A 23,177-nucleotide genomic window follows, 5' to 3' on the forward strand; every position below is an offset into this window, starting at 1 on the left:
GAATATGTTGTAGAAAAATATATCATATACACAATAGATACAACTTTTTTTGAAGATACCTTTAAAAAATATAAACATATAAAAAGAAATGTAAAATTTTACAATAAACCTAAGCTGTACTGGTTAATATCATATATGCTAATTATATCTATTAAAATTTAATTAACATGAAATAAAATGTTGAAATTCATCAGTTGCACTAGCCACACTTCAAATGATCAAAGCCAAATGTGACTAGTGGTTACCATGTTGGATAGCACAGATACACAACATTTCCATAATCATGAAACATTCTAGTGGACAGCACACACTGCTGCAAAGATACTGACCCCAGATTTCATTTGTACTTTATTGACTTCTACATGGTCTGAATTTTTTTCTAAAAAGCATTTACTTTTAGAATTTTTGAATCTAACAGATTTAGTAAATGATCACTACCATAAGATGTATATGTTTTTAAAAAAAATCAGCCTAACCATTTTGTAACCCATATTAAATGTATTTAAATTTTACATGTTATTAAAAGATAATAGAAGAATACCTAAAATACAGAAAGAAATATTTGTAGGGATAAGAAAATTTGTTGGTAAAGATCTCTTTTTTCCAAATTAATCCATAAATATAATACTAAACAAAATCCCAGACAGAATATTCAGGTCAATTAAAGACCTAAATATACAAAACATAATGTTGAAAGCTGTAGAAAAAAATATGGCAATAGCTTTATAAAGAATTAATTAAAAGACTGGGCACGGTAGCTCACACCTGTAATCCCAGCACTTTGGGAGGCTGAGGTGGGTGGATCACTTGAGGTCAGGAGTTAAAGACCAGCCTGGCCAACATGGTGAAACCCCGTCTGTATTAAAAATACAAAAATTAGCCAGGCGTGGTGGCACATGCCTGTAATCTCAGCTACTCAGGAGACTGAGGTATAAGAATAGCTTGAACCCGGGAGGCAGAGGTTGCAGTGAGCTGAGATCATGCCACCGCACTCCAGCCTGAGCGACAGTGAAACTTCATCTCAAAAAAAAAAAAAAAATTAACTACAAAAGTGTCAGAGCAGTTTACAATTCATTTTAAAGCAAAACAATTAAATGTCTAGCTTTTAACCTAACACATGCAGTCTCACTTGACACTCCAAATATTTTTTTCACTTTCAAAGCTAACATACACCCATTTGTAGAAGTAATAAATTTTTATTTATAGAAATAATTCAGTTGTAAATTATTGGCACTGAATAATCAGCACTAAAATTTATGGCCAATTACTTTGAGCATTTTCCTTTTTTTAATTTTTAGAGACAGGGTCTCACTATATTGCCTAGGATGGAGTGCAGTGGCTATTCACATGCATAACCATGATGCACTACAGCTAAAGCCTCCCAAGTAGCTGGCACTACAGGCAAGCACCACCACAGCCAGCTACTTCGGGCATTTTAGGTTTGAACATTAAGTAACATCTTTCATGCATACTTAGATTAATAAAAACTCATGTAAGGTTTGTATGTTTATTTTATTAAAGGTTTAGATCTGTAAGAAAAACACGTTTTCTCAACTACTCCCATCATAAAACTGAGTATTTTCTTTTTTTTTTTTTTTTTTTTTCCTGAGATGGAGTCTCACTCTGTCGCCCAGGCTGGAGTGCAGTGGTGCAATCTCGGTTCACTGCAACCTCCGCTCCTGGGTTCAAGCGATTCTCCTGCCTCAGCCTCCTGAGTAGCTGGGACTGCAGGCGCGTGCCACCACACCCAGCTAATTTTTTATTTTCAATAGAGACGGGGTTTCACCTTGTTAGCCAGGCTGGTCTCTAACTCCTGACCTCAGGTGATCCGCTCACCTCGGCCTCCCAAAGTGCTGGGATTACAGGTGTGAGCCACCGCGCCCAGCCAAAACTGAGTATTTTCATTTCTACTGATGGTTTTCCTTTCCCAATTACCATTTCATTCATTCTCTCATTCCTCTTACTTTCATATTTATCTAGTATCAGGAAAAACCAAGGCAAACCTACCTTACACATTCCTTCCCTGCCTTTTTCATCCCTATTAATACATACCTCCATAATTACAGACCAGGGCTCAACTGGAGGTATTCATATGTTCCACATTTCTTATCCCCTCATGCCCACTGTGTCCCTACAGTTTACTAGAAAAGATTCTTTTCAATAATGTACTTTCTGCCACAGGTGTTCCTAATAACTTTCAATTCTTTTTTTGGTGGGAGGGACAGGAGTTTGAGGCTGCAGTGAGTGACTAGGCTATGATTGTGCTACTGCACTCCAGTCTGGGAAACAGAAAAACTTGTCTCTAAAAAAAAAAAAAAAAAAATCAGAATCAGAAAAATATTTTATCAAACGAATTTTGACAATTAGAACTCACTTTCACAGTGTAAGATACTAATCAGTATATATCTCATTCATTTGGTATATGTCTTGGTCCCCTTGTGCTGCTATAACAAAAATACCACAGACCAGGCTATTTATTTATTTATTTACTTATGTTTTGTTGTTGTTGTTTTATTTTTCTTATTTTGTTTGGGGTAATTTGTAAACAATAGAAATATATTTCTCACATTCCTGGAGGCTGGGAAATCCACGGTTAAGGCACCGGCAAGATTGGTGTCTCGCGAGGCTTTTCTCTGCTTCTAACATGGAACCTTGTTGCTGCATCCTCCAGAGGGGAGGAACACTGTGTCCTCACATGGCAGAAGGAATGTAAAGGCAGGAGAGCTCTCCCTTCAACCTTGAGTCCTTTCACAAGTGTGCTAACCCCATTCGTAAGAGCAGAGCCTTCATAACTTGGTCAACCCCCAAGAGTCACACTTCTTATACTGCTACACTGGGGATAAGTTTCAACATGAATTTTTGGAGAGGATACCATCATTCAAACCATAGCAATATACCACTTATCTATGCTGGGTGCAGTGGCTCATGCCTGTAATCCCAGCACTTTGGGAGACCGAGGTGGGCAGATCACCAGAGGTCAGGGGTTCGAGACCACCCTGGCCAACATGGTGAAACCCTGTCTCTACGAAAACTGCAAAAATTAGCCGGGCATGGTGGCACATGCCTGTAGTCCCAGCTACTCGGGAAGCTGAGGCAAGAGGATCGCTTGAACCTGGGAGGCAGAGGTTGCAGTGAGCTGAGATTGCGCCACTGCACTGCAGCTTGGATGACAGAGCAAGACTCCATCTCAAAAATAAAAAATAAAAAAATAAAAAATATATATACATAGTACTTATCTAAATACTTATCTAATGGTGGCTCAAAATGTAGGCTAAACACGATTCGTTTATATCATAAGGTAAGTTTTTAAATATATTTGGAAGAAACAGCCAGGAGTAACAATAGAGAAGACTCTTATTGTTAGGGTCCAAAGACTTGTTTTTTATCTTCAAGTACTTATTTGAAAATCAAAGTTAAAGATTAAAACCTTCCAAATATAAAATAGAACTTCAGCTAGCCACTTAGGACCAGCTGCTAGTAAAACATGTAAAACAAAGAGGTTACTCAAGCTCCCAGCAGCATCACTGATGGCAGCAGCAGGCTGTCTAGAGCAGCTGCTGCAAAGACACTGGCTACAACTGGGGAGATGCAGCCAGGGCTGCATGCTCCACAGAGCCCATGGGAGCTGGGAACAGGTGTAAGCCACACCCACTTCCAAGTTGGCAGGGCTGGAGCCCCACCCTCCTGAGTGCAGCTGCAGCCACCCAGCCATGGCTGTGGACCCAGGTATCCCTGCACTCTCTGGGGCCCGGGAAGTCCCCCTTTCCCCTGCAGACTCAGAAGTGCCTGTTCCCATGCCTGGCCTCTCCTCGATCCCAGCACCTGCTCCAGGGTGGAGCAAAGTCGTGGCCAAGCCCAGGCACTGTCACCACCCAGCAGGTGTGCATGTGCTCGGGGCAGCACTGACATACCAGCCCCCTGCCCCCTCAGCCCCCTCTGGACTTTAGGTGCAGAGAAGCATGGGAAGGAGGCCAAGGTGGGACTGAGGGCAGCTCAATGGGGCCAGCAAGTACCCCCATCACCAACAGCCTGCATACTGTGGACAACATGATTGATGGCAGCAGGAGGCAGACACTCTCCTGGGAAAAAAGGGGTGGGTTCAGGTGAAGCCCCGCCTTCAAGCCAGGGACAGCCTGAAGCATGGGGGCCAGGCTATCAGTTCCAGGTGGGGTCCACTGAGGGGAGTGAGACTCATGGTGCTTTTTCCAGACCCACCCATAGCCGCCCATGGACCAATCAGCACACACTTCTCCCTTGTGAAGCCCAGTAAAAACCCTGGACTCAGCCAGACTTACAGAAGAGACCTGGGACTACCAACTGTGGAAAGGAGTTACCCCCTCGGGGTCTCATCTCACTGAGAGGTGAACACTTGTCAGGACGACCTGCCTGCAGAAAGGAGCTACCCACTTCGGGTCTCCTGAGAGCTGTTCTGTTGCTCAATGAAGCTCCTCTCCACCTTGCTCACCCTCCAGTTGTCCCCCATACCTCACTGTTCATGGATGCAGGATAAGAAGTTAAGACCCACCAAGTGGCAGGACTGAAACAACTGTAACACAAACAGGGCTAAAATATGCCTCACCCCACTCAGCACCTTGCAGGCAACAAGAAGTAAAGAAGAGCTGCAGCCCTTCTGAGAGCCCAGACCTAGGGGGTTCCCAATCCAGGGCTGTGACACTCTTTGGGGCTCTGTGGTTTCTGGTGTCTCCAAGCTTCTGGGCACCACCATATTATCCTCGTCCAGACGTGGGTTCCTACAGTGGAAGCCACTTGAGATGCATCAGATCCAGCCGCAAGCTTGCATGAAGCCAGCACCTGTGCCAGCGCCTGGAGATGCCCACCCCACCGCAGCAGCCAGCATGAGTGGCTGTACACAGTGGCCAGACCCCATATTCGCTTGCTCACACACCCTTCGCCATGCCACTCTGCACCTGGCTCGCCCTTGGCAGGTGTGGGATCCAGGCTGGTAGCATGAGCCGAACGCAGCCTGCCAGGCCAAACGAGCAGAACAAGCCCGGCAGGCACAAGCAAACCTCAGGCAAAGGCTCCACCAACCACAGTGGCTTCTGGCTGGAAAAGCGACACCCTAAGGATCCTGTGACATCATCACACAGCTGCCAAGTCATAATCACTCTGATCACGTTTGCCTGAAATTTTAAAAACAGTGATCCAAAAACATAATGTTGAGTGAAAAACAGCATACTAACAAAGACTACACATAGTATTAGCCCATAAACATTTATCTTCAGGTTATATATGCCTAACAAACATCTGGAGGCATGTTCACCAAAATAACAACACTGATTATATATCTGTGAAAGCTAATCATACAAATTGGGTCATTCTTGTCATATCTGACTAAAACAGGTGACAGGCTGGGGGGAAGAGCACTCAGCACATATAACATTGCTCCAAGAAGGTAATTCTCTGCAAGCCTGGCTGCTGAAACTGCCTGTTGTAATCTGAAAACAGTTTTATCCAGTAGCTACTGAAACAATGAGCTGTGACTCTAAAAGCCTAGTTCTACTCACTGCAGTCACTCACCAATCAAAGCTTGCCACCTCCCCAAAACTAGTGCCAATGAGCTTTCTTTCAAAACAATACAAAACATTTCACCTTTTTATAAAACTTCCAATCTTATCTTTCTTCTTCAGACATAGCAAAGACCACCTGGTCTGTGTGTATATCCCAAATTTCAATTCTTGCTTCCCATATAAAATGTTCTACATTTATGGGTTTGTCTCTATACTTTATTTTACTTTTGAAATACACAATAAAATTTCAAATTTTTAAGTTGCTCTTTACTTTTATACATCATGGTTTTTTTAAAATAGTGATCATGAATTAGTTGACTTCCTGAACAAAATATCTCACACTACACAAACAAAAGAGATCTAATTTTAAACCCATGAATTCATGTCCAACTGATTTTATTTTGTTTATTACAGCCTTTGATGTATAACTGACATACAATAAACTGTAGACATTTAAAGTATACAATTTGATACGTTATATACCCATATAAGCATCACACTACCAGTTTTCCCCTAACGTAACCTTTATAGGGTTAAGAAAGTTATCGACATAGTTACCTAGGTTGCTTTAAGTTATTTTTTTTAATCAGGAATAGATATTAGATTTTGTCAAAAGGTTTTTCTTTGTCTATTGAGATAATTATATGGAGTTTTCTTAGACTGTTAGGTTAGTTTCTTACTATAGTGAATTATTCTAATTACATTTCTTTTTTTTTTTTTTTTTTTTTTTGAGACAGATTCTCAGGCTGTCACACTGGCTGGAGTGCAGTGGTGCAATCTCGGCTTACTGCAACCTCCGCCTCCCAGGTTCACCCGATTCTCCTGCCTCAGCCTCCCGAGTATCTGGGATTACAGGCACACACCACCATGCCCAGCTAATTTTTGTATTTTTAATAGAGACGGAATTTCGCCCTATTGGCCAGGCTGGTCTCAAACTCCTGACCTCAAGTGATCCATCCACCTCAGCCTCCCAAAGTGCTGGGATTACAGGCGTGAGCCACCACGCCCAGTCTTCTAATTACATTTCAAATGTTAACCTGCTCTACATTCCTGGTACACTACTTAATTCTGCAATAAATGATATACAGAGTGATAATGTGGGTAAGTCATTTTCAACTTTCATTATGAATTTGTATTCAAAGTTGGGAAAACAATTATAGATAGATAACAGAATGAAAACATCAACCTTAAAAACACAGTTAACAGAAGTAAGGAAATAGAAAGATGGAAGAAGTAGCATAGGAAAGAATAGGGGCACCAGTAATCTCGTTCTCCATAATGAGAAGTCAAGGGATTCCATTGAAATTTGGGTTTTTTTGTTTTGGTTTGGTTTGGCTTGGTTTAATTTTTTTTTTTTTTTTTTTCGAGACAGAGTGTCAACTCTGTCACCCAGGTTGGAGTGCAATGGTGCGATTTCAGCTCACTGCAACCTCTGCCTCCCGGGTTCAAGCAATTCTCCTGCCTCAGCCACCCGAGTAGCTGGGATTACGGGTGCGTGCCATCACACCTGGCTAATTTTTGGTATTTTTAGTAGACACAGGGTTTTGCCATGTTGGCAAGACTTGAACTCCTGACCTCAAGTGATTCACCTGCCTCAGCCTCCAAAAGTGCTGGAATTACAGGCATGAGCCACCACGCCCAGCCTGAAATTTGACAGAACAAGAAATTTTAAGAAATGTAAGTATAGTATATTATTTAAAAGTACAAGGTAACCAAAAGAACTAAAATCATTAAAGTAACTGTATATAGTAGTATTTTCTGACTGGGAAAGTGTGTTTTAAAGTTTCTATCTGAATGTCTTAGGATAAAACACATCTCCCAGTTTATCCTAGACCCCCAGCACATTTCCTATTATATTACCATAAGTCAAATTTACACATTTATAAATTCTTGCCTTACCCTTTGACATTTGAGTTTAGCCAAATATACTTACAGGGGTAATCCCCAGGATATAAAAAAAAGTTTCAAAAAAATTATTGTCCCCCATAATTACTTATATTTCTACATACTATCAATGAACAATAAGAAAATAAAACAATCCCAATTTACAATGGCATCAAAAATAATAAAATTAAATTTAACCAAAGAAGTGTAAGACTTATGCACTGAAAACCTACTAAACACTGCTAAAATTATTTTTAAAAGACCTAAGGCTAGGCGCAGTGGCTTACACCTATAATCCCATAACTTTGGGAGGCCAAGACGGGCAGATCACAAGGTCAGGAGTTTGACACAAGCCTGACCAACATGGTGAAACCCTGTCTCTACTAAAAATACAAAAATTAGCCAGGCATGATGGCACACGCCTGTAATCCCAGCTACTCGGGAGGCTGAGGCAGTAGAATCGCTTCAACCCGGGAAATGGAGATTGCAGTGAGCTGAGATCATGCCACTGCACTCCAGCCTGGACAACAGAGCAAGATTCTGTCTCCAAAAAAAAAAAAAAAGACCTAAATAAATGGAAAGACATTCTGTCTTCATAACTTGGAAGACTTAATCATGTATTTATCTATACATTCAATGTAATTCCAATCAAAATTCCAACTGCCTTTTTTACAGAAATGAAAAAGCTATCCCCAAAAATTCATATGGAATTGTGAGGGATCTCAAATTAAAAATTAATAATAATAATAATAATCTTGAAAAACAAAGTTGGAGGACTGACACTTCCTGAGTTCAAAATTTACTACAAAGCTAAGTAATCAAAACAGTGTCGTAAAGGCCAGGTATGGTGGCTAATGCCTATAATCCCAGCACTTTGGGAGGCCAAGGTGGGAAGACAACTTGGGCCTAGGATCAAGCCAGACTTGAGTTTGAGACCAGCCTGGGCATCATAAGGAGACCCCGTTTATACAAAAAAATTTTTTAAATAGCTAGGGATGGTGGTACCTGCATATAGTCTCAGTTACTTGGGAGGCTGAAATAGAAGGATCACTTGAACCCAGGAGTTCAAGGTTTCAGTGAGCTATGATTGCATCACTGCACCCCATCCTGGGTGACAGAGCAAGACCCTGTCTCCAAAAAAAAAAAAAAAAACAAAACACACATACACAAAAACACCAATGTCATACTGGCATAAGGACAGACATATGTATCAATGGAATAGAATGGAGTCCAGAAATTTACCCATATATCTATGGTCACCTGATTTTGTCAAGAGTATCAAGATCATTCAATGGGGAAAAGAATAGTCTCTTCAACAAATGATGTTGAGACAACTGGATTTCCACACGCAAAAGAATAAAGTTGAACCTTTATTTCATACCTTACACAAAAATTAACTCAAAATTGATCAAATGCCTAAATCTAAGACCTTAAACTACAAAACTCTTAGAAGAAAACACAGGCACAAATCTTTGTGATCCTGGATTTAACAATAGATTCTTACATATGACAGCAAAAGCATAAGCAACAAAAGAAAAATAAAATGGACATCATCAAAATTTAAACCTTTTGTGCATCAAAGGATACTATCAAAAAATTAAAGTAAATCCCCAGAATGGGAGAAAATGTTTGCAAATCATATGCTAGCTGATAGGGTCTAGTATCCAGAATATAAAAAGAACTTTTACAACTTAACAAAAAGACAACAACCCAATTAAAAAATGGGCAAAGAGCTTCAACATTCTCCCAAAGATATACAAATATCCAATAAGCATATGAAAAGATGCTAACATCAAAAGTTTTCAATAGAAAAATGCAAATCAAAATCACAATGAGACATCATTTCACACCCACTCATATGGCTATAATTTAAAAAATAAAAAATAAGCTTTGGCAAAGATGTAGAGAAACTGGAACACTTATGCACTGCTGGTAGGAATGCAAAACAGTGCAGCTGCTTTGGAAAACAGTTTGGTGGTTTCTCTAGAAGTTAAACACAGAATTACCATGTGACCCAGCAGTTCCACTCCTATGTGTATACCCAAGAGAAATGAAAACACATTCCTACACAAAAGCTTATACATGAATATTCATAAGAAGCATTGTTCCTAATAGACAAAAAATAAAAACAACATAAGTGTCCATCAACCAATGAATGGATAAACAAAATGTGGTCTATCCACACAATGGAATAGCCCACTATTAAAAGGAATGAAGGACTGATACATGCTACAACATGGATGAACCTTGAAAGCATTACATAAGTAAAATAAGCCCAAACACAAAAGGTCATATAAACACAAAAGATCATATATTATTATATGATTCCATTTCTATAAAATGCTCAGAATAGACAAATTCATAGAAAAACTAAGTATACTAGTAGTTCCCAGGAGACTGGGCTAGAGGAGGGAATAGCGAATGACTACTTACTGGGTATAGGATTTCATTTTGGGGTGATGAAAATGTCCTGAATTAGATAGTGGTGATGGTTGTACAACTTTGTGAATATACTGGCAGTCACTGAATTGTATACTTTATAATGGTTAAAATGATCAATTTTATGCGATATAAATTTTGCCTCAATTTTTTAAAAAGTAATTATTCTTGGGTACAGAAATCAGGGTGTGTGAGGAGAGGGGGGATCTTGCTTTCTCATCATTAATCTTTTTTACTACTTAAATTTGCCATATAGTAGTGCCCCCGTTATCCGAGGTAGATGCATTGTAAGATGCCCAGTGGGTATCTGAAACCATGGATAGTACTGAACCATATATATAGATAGATAGATAGATACATACATACATACATACATATATATACACACAAACAGAAACACACACACACTGTTTTTCCTACACATACATACCTGCACATCATACTATGATAAAGTTTCATTTATAAATTAGGCATAATAAGAGATTAACAACAACTAACTAAAAATAGAACAACTATTAAAATATACTGTAATAAAAGTTATGTGGACGTGGTGTGTGTCTCTCTCTCAAAATGTCTTATTACACTGTCCTATGGGTAACTGAGACCTCGGAAACTGAAAACAAGGACACAAGAGGGGACTATTGTACCAAATGGCCTCAAATACTTAGGTAAATAAACAAACTGATTTCTCAGCTAAGTTGAAACATTGGAAGTTACTAATAAAGCAGAAACAGCAGAGCTTCATGTCCTCTGAATTATATCCTGCACGTTCTCTTGTCTTCTCTAATCATCTTTCTTCTCCCATTATAGCTTCTGAGAGGAAACCAGACTGGGCACATTCAGGGTAGAATGTCTGTAGATTATGATACCATTATAGACGTAGTTCACTGACAGTAGTTTAAAAGTTGGTGAATTAAATAATTAGGTAAATTATATAAACTTTTCTCCTTCCAAATAATAAGCAACAAAAGTTTTAAGTAAAAATAGCAATGTATATAAGTTTTCCCAAGGAAAATTGTACTCAGTTATTCAATAGTTAATGATAGCACACTTGCTATCACCAAACTTAAATTTCCTGAGTTTTCCTTTAATTGAAGACATTCGGTGGTAAATTCACTTCTAAAGTTTTCATCCATTCTTCTTCAAATATAAGTTCCACATAGTGCATATGAAGAGTTTAATACTTACTTATCAAGGAAATCTTTGTCCACTACAGCAGAGATGTCAAGCAGAGGATTTCCCATTCCAAAGAGAATATTTTCTCTAAAAAAACACAAAACACAAGTTAGAAATACTTCTAAAAGTAAGTTGATATGTAAAAGGTACACAAAATAAAAATAACTATCTTCATTTCAACCTGAAAATAAACCTAACATACCAGTTTATTAAACATTTGATTTGCCTATTATACATAGAACATTTTAGAGGTAGCATAAAGACATTTAGAAAAAAAGATGATTATCAGAGAAAGATGCAAATCAAAACTACAATGAGACACCATCTCACATCAATCAGAATAACTATTTTTTTTTTTTTTTTTTTTTGGACACAGAGTTTCGCTCTTGTCGCCCAGGCCGGAGTGCAATGGCGCAATCTCAGCTCACTGCAACCTCCACCTCCCAGGTTCAAGTGATTCTCCTGCCTCAGCCTCCTGAGTAGCTGGGATTAAAGGTGCCTGCCACCATGCCTGGCTAATTTTTGTATTTTTAGTAGAGATGGGGTTTCACCATGTTGGCCAGGCTGGTCTCGAACTCCTGACCTCAGCTCATCCACCTGCCTTAGCCTCCCAAAATGCTGGGATTACAGGTGTGAGCCACTGTGCCCAGCCCAGAATAACTATTACTAAAGAGTCAAAAAAAATAAATAAATAAACAGATGGTGTCGAGGTTGCAGAGAAAAGGTAATACTTATAAACTGTTGATGGGAATGCAAATTAGGTTAGCCCCTGTGAAAATAAGTTTAAAGATCTCTCAAAAAACTTAAAATATAATTACCATCCGACCCAGCAATCTCATTATGGGTATATACCCAAAGAAAAATGAATCATTCTAGGCTGGGCACGGTGGTTCACGCCTGTAATCCCAGCACTTTGGGAGGCCGAGGTGGGTGGATCATGAGGTCAGCAGATCAAGACCATCCTGACCAACAAGGTGAAACCCCATCTCTATAAAAAATACAAAAATTAGCCAGGTGTGGTGACACGCACCTGTAGTCCCAGCTACTCAGGAGGCTGATGCAGGAGAATCACTTGAACCTGGGAGGTGGAGGTTGCAGTGAGTCGAGATCACGCCACTGCGCTCCAGCCTGGGCGACAGAGTGAGACTCTGTCTAAAAAATAAAAAAAAATGAAAAAAAATGAATCATTCTACCAAAAAGGGATATGTTTATTACAGCACTCTTCACAATAGCAAAGACATGGAATCAACCTAGGTGCCCATCAATGGTAGAATGCATAAAGAAAATTCAATACATATACACCATGGAATACTATGCAGCCATAAAAAAAGAACGAAATCATGTCCTTTACAGCAATATGGATGCAGCTGAATTATCCTAAGTGAATTTACATAGAAACAGAAAGCCAAATATCACGTTTTCACTTATAAGTGGAAGCTAAACACTGGGTACGCAGAGACACAAAGATGTCGGGACAATAGACACTGGAAATTCCAAAATCAGGGAGGGAGAGAGGAAAGCAAGAGCTCAAAAACTACCTATTGGTTACTATGTTCACTACTTAGACGATGGGGATCATTACAAACCCAAACTTCAGTATCATATGATAAACCCGTGTAACAAACCTGCACATGCACTCCCCTGAATGTTATTAGGGAGCCCATGGCACATCCTGGAAGAGTCCAAGCAAGAACCCTATCTACCCTTGACAAAAAAATGACTGTGGTAGGGTCTTCACAACGGATATCAGAAGTGATATAATTCTCTTATTATGTATCCAAAAAATTTAAATATATGCTAACTTTTTATAGAATGATTTGTAACTTTTACAAATTTAAATGCACATCTTTTCATCTAAAAATGTCTAGCTAAAACTTTTATTCATGTCTTATGTTTCCTATACTTCTTATATTCATGTCTTCTCATACATATACTTGTATGTTATATATATAAGGATTCATTTCAGATGCCTATAACATGAAATAAAGCAAAACAAAAACAAACAAATCAACAAGAAATGATATAATTTTAAATTATATTTAACAGACTTGGAGGAAGTCTGTTTTCCATAAGAGATCACAGTATGGTTCCAATCCAAATAAAAGAAAGAACTCCACCACAAGTGATGCCTTAAACAGAAGCTCATCTAGCAGCAAGAAATGGGCCAGTGAATACTGTTGGATCAGTCTCAATAAGAGACATTCATCTAGTTTATCCAAAAAGATTTTTCTCTGTGTAATTTTTTATTGGTCTCCAGTTTACTGATGATCCCCCTCCCTTTCAGTTGCCTCCAAACCAGTTACCATTCTCACCATTTGGCGACTATCAGTAATATCAATGGACTAACATGCCAATATTTTTTTAAGAGAATGAGGTACAGCCTATAATTATAATCTGTAATGATTTTTAGAAGATAAAATTACAGTCTCTTATTAACACCATAGATTGAGCAACTATGGCTGAATATGCAATAAAGAGACATTTGTCCCTTTTCTATTTAAAGAAAGCTGAGTGGAGGAGGGAAAGATAATACACTTACTTATTCACACTTAAATTGCATTTGTGATCAAAGCAAGTCTAATAAAAAGAAAGTATTTTAAGTGCTTAGAAGGTGAAGGATCAATAGACAAATACAGTAAAATCTAACCATGATTTCACTGGGACTACTCTGCCTGATTTATATATTCTTATTCAAACAATAAAAACTCCTAGAACTTGTTATTTAAAAAACAAAACAAAACAAAAAAACAAGGATGAGCAGTGTTATTGGCCTACTTGGCTTTTTATTTTCCTTCACCCTTTTTATCACCGTTTGTAAGCGTCCAGTTCAATGTATACAGTCATATAACCACAAAACTATGTAACATTTTCATCACAATAACAACAAAAAAGTATCCTCCTGCCCCCACATCAATCCCTCTACCCTCAATTGGTCCCCTCTCAGTTTTAAGGAATATAATTGTTACACCTCTTTTTAAGAAGTCAAACCTTTGAACATCTACTGCATTCCCAAAAGAGTTTATTATACTCCGTTTAAAAACTCAGTAAAGACGGTCTTACAGAGAGCCCAATAATTGATTCTAAGAATGAAGTACAATTCAAGAGTCAAATAATTCACTTCTGAGTCTCAGTTCTTTTTTTTTTTTTTTTTTTTTTTTTTTTTAGACGGAGTCTTTCTCTGTCACCCAGGCTGGAGTGCAATGGCATGATCTCTGCTCACTGCAACCTCTGCCTCACGGGCTCAAGCAATTCCTTCCTCAGCCTGCCGAGTAGCTGGGATTACAGGTGCCCACCACCACGCCTGGCTAATTTTTATATTTGTAGTAGAAATGGGGTTTCACCATGTTGGCCAGGCTGGTTTCGAACTCCTGGCTTCAAATGATCCACCCTCCTTGGGCCTCCCAAAGTGCTGGGATTACAGGTGTGAGCTACCACGCCCAGCCCAAGTCTCAGTTCTTGAGGTAGCTTGCTGGGAGACTTAAGCAAGCCATCTACCATCTCTGGGCCTAAATGTTAATAATGTTTGACTTGTTCCCAAATAATATTACAATTCAGTTAAGGTCATTTGAAGTCATTCTTATAATAAACTGGAATTGTGTGTCTGCCATCTTTTCCTTGCTATCCTCCCTCTTTTACCCCAAATTTCCTCACTCAAGAATGGAATTTGGGTGGAATTGATCCCTGGGGCAAACCTAAGCCAATCAGCACAATATATTTCTCTAGCCTTAGTAATCAGTTCAGAGACTGGCATGTAACCTAAGCCAGGAAAATCAGAATGAACCCAAGATTTTTTTCTATGATGCTCAGATACAGAACATATTTTTCCCTAATAGATATAAATGAAGAAGGTGCTAGAAGCCTTAAAAACCTAATGGCTTCAATGTGGCTGCCTTGGGATAAATTTAACACCACAGAAAGCAGAGTGTGAAAACTGAAAGAAACCAGGTCATTAATGAAGTTGTTGGACCACCTAATAAAGCTTTACCTGAAACCTATACTCCATCTGAACTTTTCTGTTCTTTGTTTTGTTTTGCTTTTTTAAGTAAAGGGGTACAAGTGCAGGTCTGTTACATAGGTAAACTTGTGTCATGGGGTTTTGTTGTACAGGTTATTTCATCACCCAGGTATCTGGACTTTTCAATTACATATGTCGGTAGTTTTGTTTATTTCCATTTGAGGCTGGTTTTTAGTTACTTACAACTGAAAGTATAGGGACAGACGTAAATTGTCATTAGTTCACTTTGTGAATCTGTTTAATATGTAATGCATTTTTATTATACAACTGTAATATAGAAAAGATTATTAGTGCTCATTTTCTTTTTTTTTTTTTTTGAGACAGAATCTTGCTCTGTCACCAGGCTGGAATGCAGTAGCACAATCTCGGTTCACTGCAACCTCCACCTCCCAGGTTCAAGCGATTCTCCTGCCTCAGCCTCCCAAGTAGCTGGGATGACAGGCATGCACCACTATGCCCAGCTAATTTCTGTATTTTTTTAGTAGAGATGGGGTTTTACCATGTTGGCCAGGATGGTCTCGATCTCTTGGCCTCATGATCCTCCCACCTTGGCCTCCCAGTGCTGGGATTACAGGCGTAAGCCACTGTGCCCGGCTGCTAATTTTCGTATCTTTAGTAGAGATGGGGTTTCACCATGTTGGCAAGGCTGCTCTCAAACTCCTGACCTCAAGTGCTGGGACCTCAAGTGCCTCCCAAAGTGGCTTCCTGAGGGCAGGGACATCACCTCTTTTGTTCACTACTTTTTTTTTTTGAGACAGAGTATTGCTCTGTCACCCAGGCTGGAGTGCACTGGTGTGATCTCTGCTCACCGCAAGGATGGTCTCCATCTCTTGACCTCGTGATCTGCCCTCCTTGGCCTCCCAAAGTGCTGGGATTACAGGTGTGAGCCACCACACCCAGCCTAATCTTAACATTACAGTTCCCCAAGGGAGAACGTATGCAACACAGACCCTGATGAGTGATGCTATTAGGCTGCAATTGTCCAAAGCCCACATGAAACTGGTTGCAGAAGTTGTGGCTAGTACAGCAGTGAGGAGAAAGGAATTTAAATTAGCACAGGCTGGACGTGGTGGCTCACACCTGTAATCCCAGCACTTTGGGAGGCTGAGGCAGGTAGATGGTTTGAGTCCAGGAGTTCAAGGCCAGCCAGGGCAACATGCCAAAACCCCATCTCTACAAAAAATTGGCTGGGCACAGTGGCTCACACCTGTAATCTCAGCACTTTGGGAGGCTGAGGCAGGCGCATTGCCTCTGCACAGGAGTTCAAGACCAGCCTGGGCAACATGGCGAGACTCCATCTCTACAAAAAATACAAAAATTAGCCACGTGTGGTGGCATGTGCCTATAGCCCCAGCTACTAGGGAGGCTGAGGTGGAAGAATCCTTGAGCCCAGGAGGTTGAGGCTACAGTAAGCCATGAGTGTGCTACTACCTCAAAAAAAGAAAAGAAAAGAAAAGAAAAGAAAAAGAAAGAAAGAAAGAAAGAAAGAAAGAAAGAAAGAAAGAAAGAAAGAAAGAAAGAAAGAAAAAATATATATATATAAAAAATTGAGCCAGGCATGGTGGTGCACACCCATAATCCCAGCTACCAGGGAGGCTGAGGATCGCTTAAGCCTGGAAGGTCGAGGTTGCAGTAAGCTGTGATCGCACCACTGCACTCCAGCCCTGGGTGACAGAATAAGACCCTGTCTTAAAAACAAATTAATTAAATAAAGTAGCACATAAAAGATATCTTGAAATAGTAAGTTAAGTAAAAAAGATACAATTATTTTCAAAAGCAAATAAAACTTTGCTCATGTCACGTTTCTCTCTCCTTCACTGCACATAATTGAGATTATAATGGCTAGTTTCTTAAATACAAACACATATAAACTAGGGTCCAGGCCAGTAAATACTATGACCTTCTTAAATGATGAACATACTATATGAATAAGCATTTATTTTTATCTTGTTCTACTAGAATGTGAACAAGATGAGGTTTAGTCTATAGCCAAAAACTATGACTAACCCGTATTGGGATTACTTTTTATTCCAAATGTTAGCAATATCTTTTTCTTGGAATGGATGCTAGGATGAGAGATTCTGAACAATCTTTTTTTTTGGGGGGGGGGGGGGGGCGGTCAGTAATTTTATAAATGTCTCATAATTTAGGCTCGCAGCCAACATAAACCTACACTATAATTATTATTTTATTGGATAGCCAACAAATTTTATACTGACATATATTTTACAGTAAGAGTTCCTGAGAAAATCTTTTCTTGGCTATTGATATATTAATGTTTGAATGTTGATTAGCCCTCTCACTAACAGAAACATTTAATTATGATGCCAGAATAAACACTAACAATGACTGCCTTTAACTATTACACCAGTCATCTTCTCTTTAAATCCAGAAACCTCAGCTTTATATACGACTCTTCTCTCTACGTCAACTAGCCCCGTCTTACTAGTAACGACATCATCTTGGTTTTATCAAACGCTTCCTGTACCTGGATCTCCCACAATATACCCACTAGCACTAGGCCCTCTACAGACATTGCCTGAATTTCTACATTGTTAGCAATTGTTTTAGCCACAATAAATCCTGCACAATATCACCAAAATCATATTATTTTAAACAATTCTAGACATAATATTTTTCTACTTAAAGTCTACCTAGCTTCTGATTATTAATAGGATAAAATCCAAAAGTATAACTTAAAGGACATTGAATCTACTCAAACTTACCATATTTCATCATATCTAAGATGCCATTATTCATAAAATAATCCCAATTTCCAATGGTGATGCAAAATACAATCAGTTGTAAGATGTATGCCAATTTCAGAGTTGTTAAAATGGGAAGAAATGTGCACATTAAGATAATCAAAATTCAGTAATTCTTTAGCCTTACCTCTCACCATTCTAATATATACAAACTATTTTAATCATAATGCCTTACTGTTCTTTGAATAAGACTCTGCCTGTAAAGTTCTTCTCCTGCTTCCTTTGCCTGGCAAACTCCCATTCATCTTTTTAAAATTCCCTATATGCTACCTGTCTTGGGAAGTTTTTCCTGATCGACTCCTACCCAAGGGCTTCCACATAAGATATACAAGCTGCCACCAACATCACTCAAGAGTGCTGTTAACAATGTAGAAAATGGCTCCTGGTACTGTATATCAAGGCACTGCATCCCTCCCTCCCAAAGATTTATTCATTCCCTCCTGCTCAGTTCTAAAAGTCCTTTGATGAACTTTTTAGCTGATTTTAGGGGTTGCTTTGAACTTTATCTCAGTCAACTGATCTTAATCACCTAGACAACATAGGGTAAAGATTTTTTTGAAATCTCATTTACATTTGTATTCCCAATGGCTAGCATATGATAATTCCATGGGTTTTGAGTGATTCTGTGATTATAGGTTCTGATCTTTTGTTTCTTTCTTTTTTTGAGACAGGCTCCTGTTCTGTTGCCCAGGCTAGAGGGCAGTGGTGCAATCACAGCTCACTGCAGGCTCAACCTCCCAAGCTCTCCCACCTCAGCCTCCCAAGAAGTTGGGACTATAGCCACCATACCCAGTTAATTTTTTTCTTTTTAATAGAGACTGGGTCTCCTTCTGTTGCCCAGGCTCATCTCAAACTCTTGGGCTCAAGCTATACTTCTGCCTCAGCCTCCCTAGGTTCTAGGATTACAGGCATGAGCCAGCATGCCTAGCACAAGATACACTTTTATAAAGACAAAGAAGTTTTGAAAATAAAAAGTTAGCAAAAAGACACACCATGAAAACACTAATCACACTGGGGTGGGGGGAGGGGGGAGGGGGGAGGGATAGCATTAGGAGATATACCTAATGTTAAGTGACGAGTTAATGGGTGCAGCACACCAACATGGCACACGTATACATATGTAACAAACCTGCATGTTGTGCACATGTACCCTAAAACTTAAAGTACAATAAAAAAAAGAAAACACTAATCATAAATTACAGTGGCTATATTAATATCAGACAAGGTAAGCTTTAAAATATGGAGTATCACCAGATACAAAGGGATTTCATGAAAATAGGTCAAATCATCAAGAAAAGAAATACTAAAGATAATACAAAATATGTACACACCAAATAAAATGGCTTCAAAATACTTTTTAAAAAACTTAGAAACAAAAGAAATAGGCAAATACATAATCTTAGTTTAGCACCCTTCTTTCACTAATTAGTAAAACAGGCAGACACACCAAAAATTAAAGAATCACACTACACAGCATTTATCCTAGAGGAAGAAAAACTTAAGTACACAGAGAAATCTGTACACAAATGTTCCTAACAGATTTATTTGTAAAACACTAGGCCAGCCATGGTGGCTCACACCTGTAATCCCAGCACTTTGGGAGGCTGAGGTAGGAGGATCACTTGAGGCCAGAGCTCAAGACCAGCCTGGGCAACATAGTAAGACCTCATCTCTACAAAAATTAAAATTATTAGCTGGGTGCAGTTGTGCACGTCTCTACTCCTAGTTCCTCAGGAAGCTGAGGTGGGAGAATTCTTTAAGCCCAGGAGGACTGTAGTGTGCAATGATCATGCCAATACACTCTGGCCTGAGTGACAGAGAAAGCAAAACCATATCTGTTTAAAAAAAAAAAAAAAAAAATGGGCCAGGTGCGGTGGCTCACGCCTGTAATCCCAGCACTTTGGGAGGCCGAGGCGGGCGGATCACAAGGTCAGGAGTTCGAGACTAGCCTGACCAACATAGTGAAAACTTGCTTCTACTAAAAATAGAAAAATTAGCTGGGTGTGGTGGTGTGCACCTGTAATCCCAGCTACTCAGGAGGCTGAGGCAGAAAAATCACTTGAACCCGGGAGGCGGAGGTTGTGGTGAGCCAAGATCGCGGCACTGCACTCCAGCCTGGGTGACAGAGCAAGACTCTGTCTCAAAAAAAATAAATAAAAGAAAGAAAAAGAAAAAAAATGGTAAAAATCTGGAAACATAATAAATGTCCTTCAACAAGTAAATAGGTAAACAAACTATGGTACACCCATAAAAGAGAAGCAATAAAAAGGAATGAACTATGACACATACAACAACTTAAAAGGATCTCAAAGGCATTGTGCTAAGTGGGAAAAAAGCCGTATCTACGGGTTACCTACTATATGATTCCATTTATATAACACTCTCGAAGTTACAAAATTACAGTGATGGAAATCAGATCAGTAGTTGCCAGGGGTTAGGGTTCAGAGAAAAGCATAACCATAAAGAAATAATATGAAGAAATTTCTTTGTGGTAACAGAATAGTTTAATACCCTGAATGTGGTAATAGCTACATGAATCTGGAAATGATAAAACTTTATAGAACTATACACCACCACCTCCTCAATTAAAAACAGTATGTACAAAAACCCATGAAATTCTAATAAAGTCTATAGTCAATTTAATACTATTGTATAACAACGAAATCAGCTTCCTGGTTTTGGTAACACACTATAGTTATAAAAGATATATCATTGGGGGAAGTTGAGTGAATGCTGCACAGGAACTTTCTGTACTATTTTTGCAATTTCTGTGAGTTGTATTTCAAATGAAAAGGGAGGAAAAGGATATAAAAACAGATATATTAAAAATGTTTAGGCCAGGTGTGGTGGCTCACACCTGTAGTCTCAGCACTTTGGGAGGCCGAGGCAGGACAATCACTTGAGCCCAAGAGTTCGAGACCGGCCTGGGTGAGACCCTGTCTTTGTAATTGACATAGTGAGACCCTGTCTTTATATTTTAAAATAATTTTTTTTAAATGCTTAAAAAACAAATTAGGGTGACATCATTGGGAATGGCAGAGTAATGACCTCCAAAAATCCTCTCTTCCATAAAAGCAACAAGAACACTGGCAAAAAAATGTCAAGACTTGGGCCAGGCATAGTGGCTCACACCTGTAATCCCAGCACTTTGGAAGGCCGAGGCGGGCAGATCACAAGGTCAGGAGTTCAAGACCAGCCTGGCCAACCTGGTGAAACCCTGTCACTACTAAAAATACAAAAATTAGCTGGGCATGGTGGCAGGCGCCTATAATCCCAGCTACTCCAGAGGCTGAAGCAGGGGAATCATTTGAACCTGGGAGGCAGAGGTTGCAGTGAGCCAAAATTACACCATTGCACTTCAGCCTGGGCGACAATGCAAGACTGCATCTCAAAAAAAAAAAAAAAAGTCAAAAATAGCCTTTTTCAGAACTCTGAATATTAACCAAAAAGTTTGCAACAATCCAAGGAGCATTTATTCAAAAAAAGATGGCTGCATCTCAGTAAGAATAGCAAGCTTTGTGGCATTTTAACATGCCTTATTCCCATGCCCCTCTTCCCAGCTCCAGGCTAGCCCTGAAAAGCAGCAAACCACAATCCGTGGAATCCTGAAGCTTAGCAGCCAGTGGAGGTGACAGAACAGGGCTAGAGTTCCTTCAAAGTCCCATTTTCAGAGTGCAGTTATTATTTGAGCTGACTAGCAATTCCCTGAAAAACCCCACTCCCAAGACTTCCCAATATTTAACCTGATTCAGAGCTTGCCCATTGCTAACAGCCTTTTCCCCCAAGGTATTTATTTGTCAAAAACAATCAGCTACAATTGCTTAACATTTCAGCTACCTGAAGCAGCTGGGGCAAACAAGCTAACCAAAAAACACAAAAGGAAAAGTAGGAGAATGAGACGTCCATAGGGAGTTTTGAAAAGTTCTGAAATTCCTAAGACCCTGGAAGATCAAAACAGTGTGCCCAGGCCTATGGGCATATTCAAGAAAGACCTGAGAAGGCCCTAAGCAATCACCACTGACTGAGCATGAAGCTCGGCAAAACAGGAAGTCAAGGCTATGGATGAACTGAAAGCCTGGTTGAGTGCTGAAAGTGTGCTCCAACAAGCACATAGAGCCTCTCAGCGAAGACTAGAACAGTAACAAGTATTGACAAGAATGTGGAGAAACTGGAATCTTCATACATTGCTGTTGCAAATTATAAAGTGATTCAGCCACTTTGGAAAATAGTTTGGCAGTTCCTCAAAAAGTAAACATAAAAATACCACATGCCCCAGCAATTCTACCCTTAGGGGAAATAGAAAAATAGAACACCACAAAAACTTGTAGATGAATGTTTATAGCACCATTATTCATAGCAGCCCAAAAGTGAAAATAACCCATATATCTCTCAAGTGATAAATGGATAAATTGGGGCATATCTATACAATGAAATATTATTTCAGTCATAAGAAAGAATGAAATACTGATACACGCTACAACATGTATGAACTTTGAAAACATACTTAGTTAAAAAAAAAAAAGCCAGCTACAAAAGGCCAAATATTATATGATTCCACTTAGGAAATGTTCAGAATAGGCAAATTTGTAGGGACAAGGTAGATTAGTGGTTGCCAGGGGTTAGAGGTTAGGGAGACATGAAGAGTAACTGCTAACGGGTATGGGTTTTCATTTTGGGGGACAAAAACGTTCTGGAATTAAATAGTGCCGATGGCTGTACAACCTTGTGAATATACTGAAAACTACTGAGCTGTGCAATTTTTAAGTGGTGCATTTTACAGTAGCTGAATTATATCTCAGTTAAATAGTAACAAACACATAAAACTATCTGACCTAATTGATAAATTATACAACACTAAATTCAATAACTGCAGTATACACTGTATTTAATAAAAGATACATAAAATATCTACACTGAAAACCTCAAAATATTGCAGAGCGGAATTAGAGACACAGGTAACATTCACCAAAACAGACCACCACAGGGTAGGCCTTAAAACTAATCTCTGTAGCTATCAAAGGATTAAAATGATAAACAACTTATCATTTACAGATATATGGTACAGATATGTACACAATATGTCAACAACACATTCCCTGAACACCATGTAAAATGGAAAATAGCTAAAAAAATCCCCAAATATTAAGAAACAATAAACTTCTAAATGACCTGTGGACCAGAAAAATCACAATGGAAATAGAAATTTGAATTGAACACATCGAAATTGTATGCTGCAGCTAAAGGAGTACTTAGAAGAAAATGTTAATTATATAAGAAATGTACATTAGAATGACTACTGGGGGTTAGCAAAGAAAAAATAATAATAATGAAAGAAATGTGGCTGGGAGCGGTGGCACTTTGGGGGGC

At 39.1% G+C, this 23,177-nt stretch overlaps 1 protein-coding gene across 4 annotated transcripts in view; it reads right to left on the reverse strand.

The window, feature by feature from the left end:
* The window catches only part of ADK (adenosine kinase), a 560,128-nt gene that overhangs the window by 498,804 nt on the left and 38,147 nt on the right, over positions 1-23,177 (reverse strand). For all 4 annotated transcript variants that reach the window (XM_004049615.4, XM_055353393.2, XM_004049614.4 and 1 more), the window contains exon 2: positions 11,043-11,117. In XM_004049615.4, the coding sequence (XP_004049663.2) occupies positions 11,043-11,117 (75 nt within the window). The remainder of the gene's footprint in view (positions 1-11,042; positions 11,118-23,177) is intronic.

This window comes from Gorilla gorilla, chromosome 8 (assembly GCF_029281585.2).
Source record: "Gorilla gorilla gorilla isolate KB3781 chromosome 8, NHGRI_mGorGor1-v2.1_pri, whole genome shotgun sequence".
Classification (NCBI taxonomy): Eukaryota; Metazoa; Chordata; class Mammalia; order Primates; family Hominidae; genus Gorilla; species Gorilla gorilla.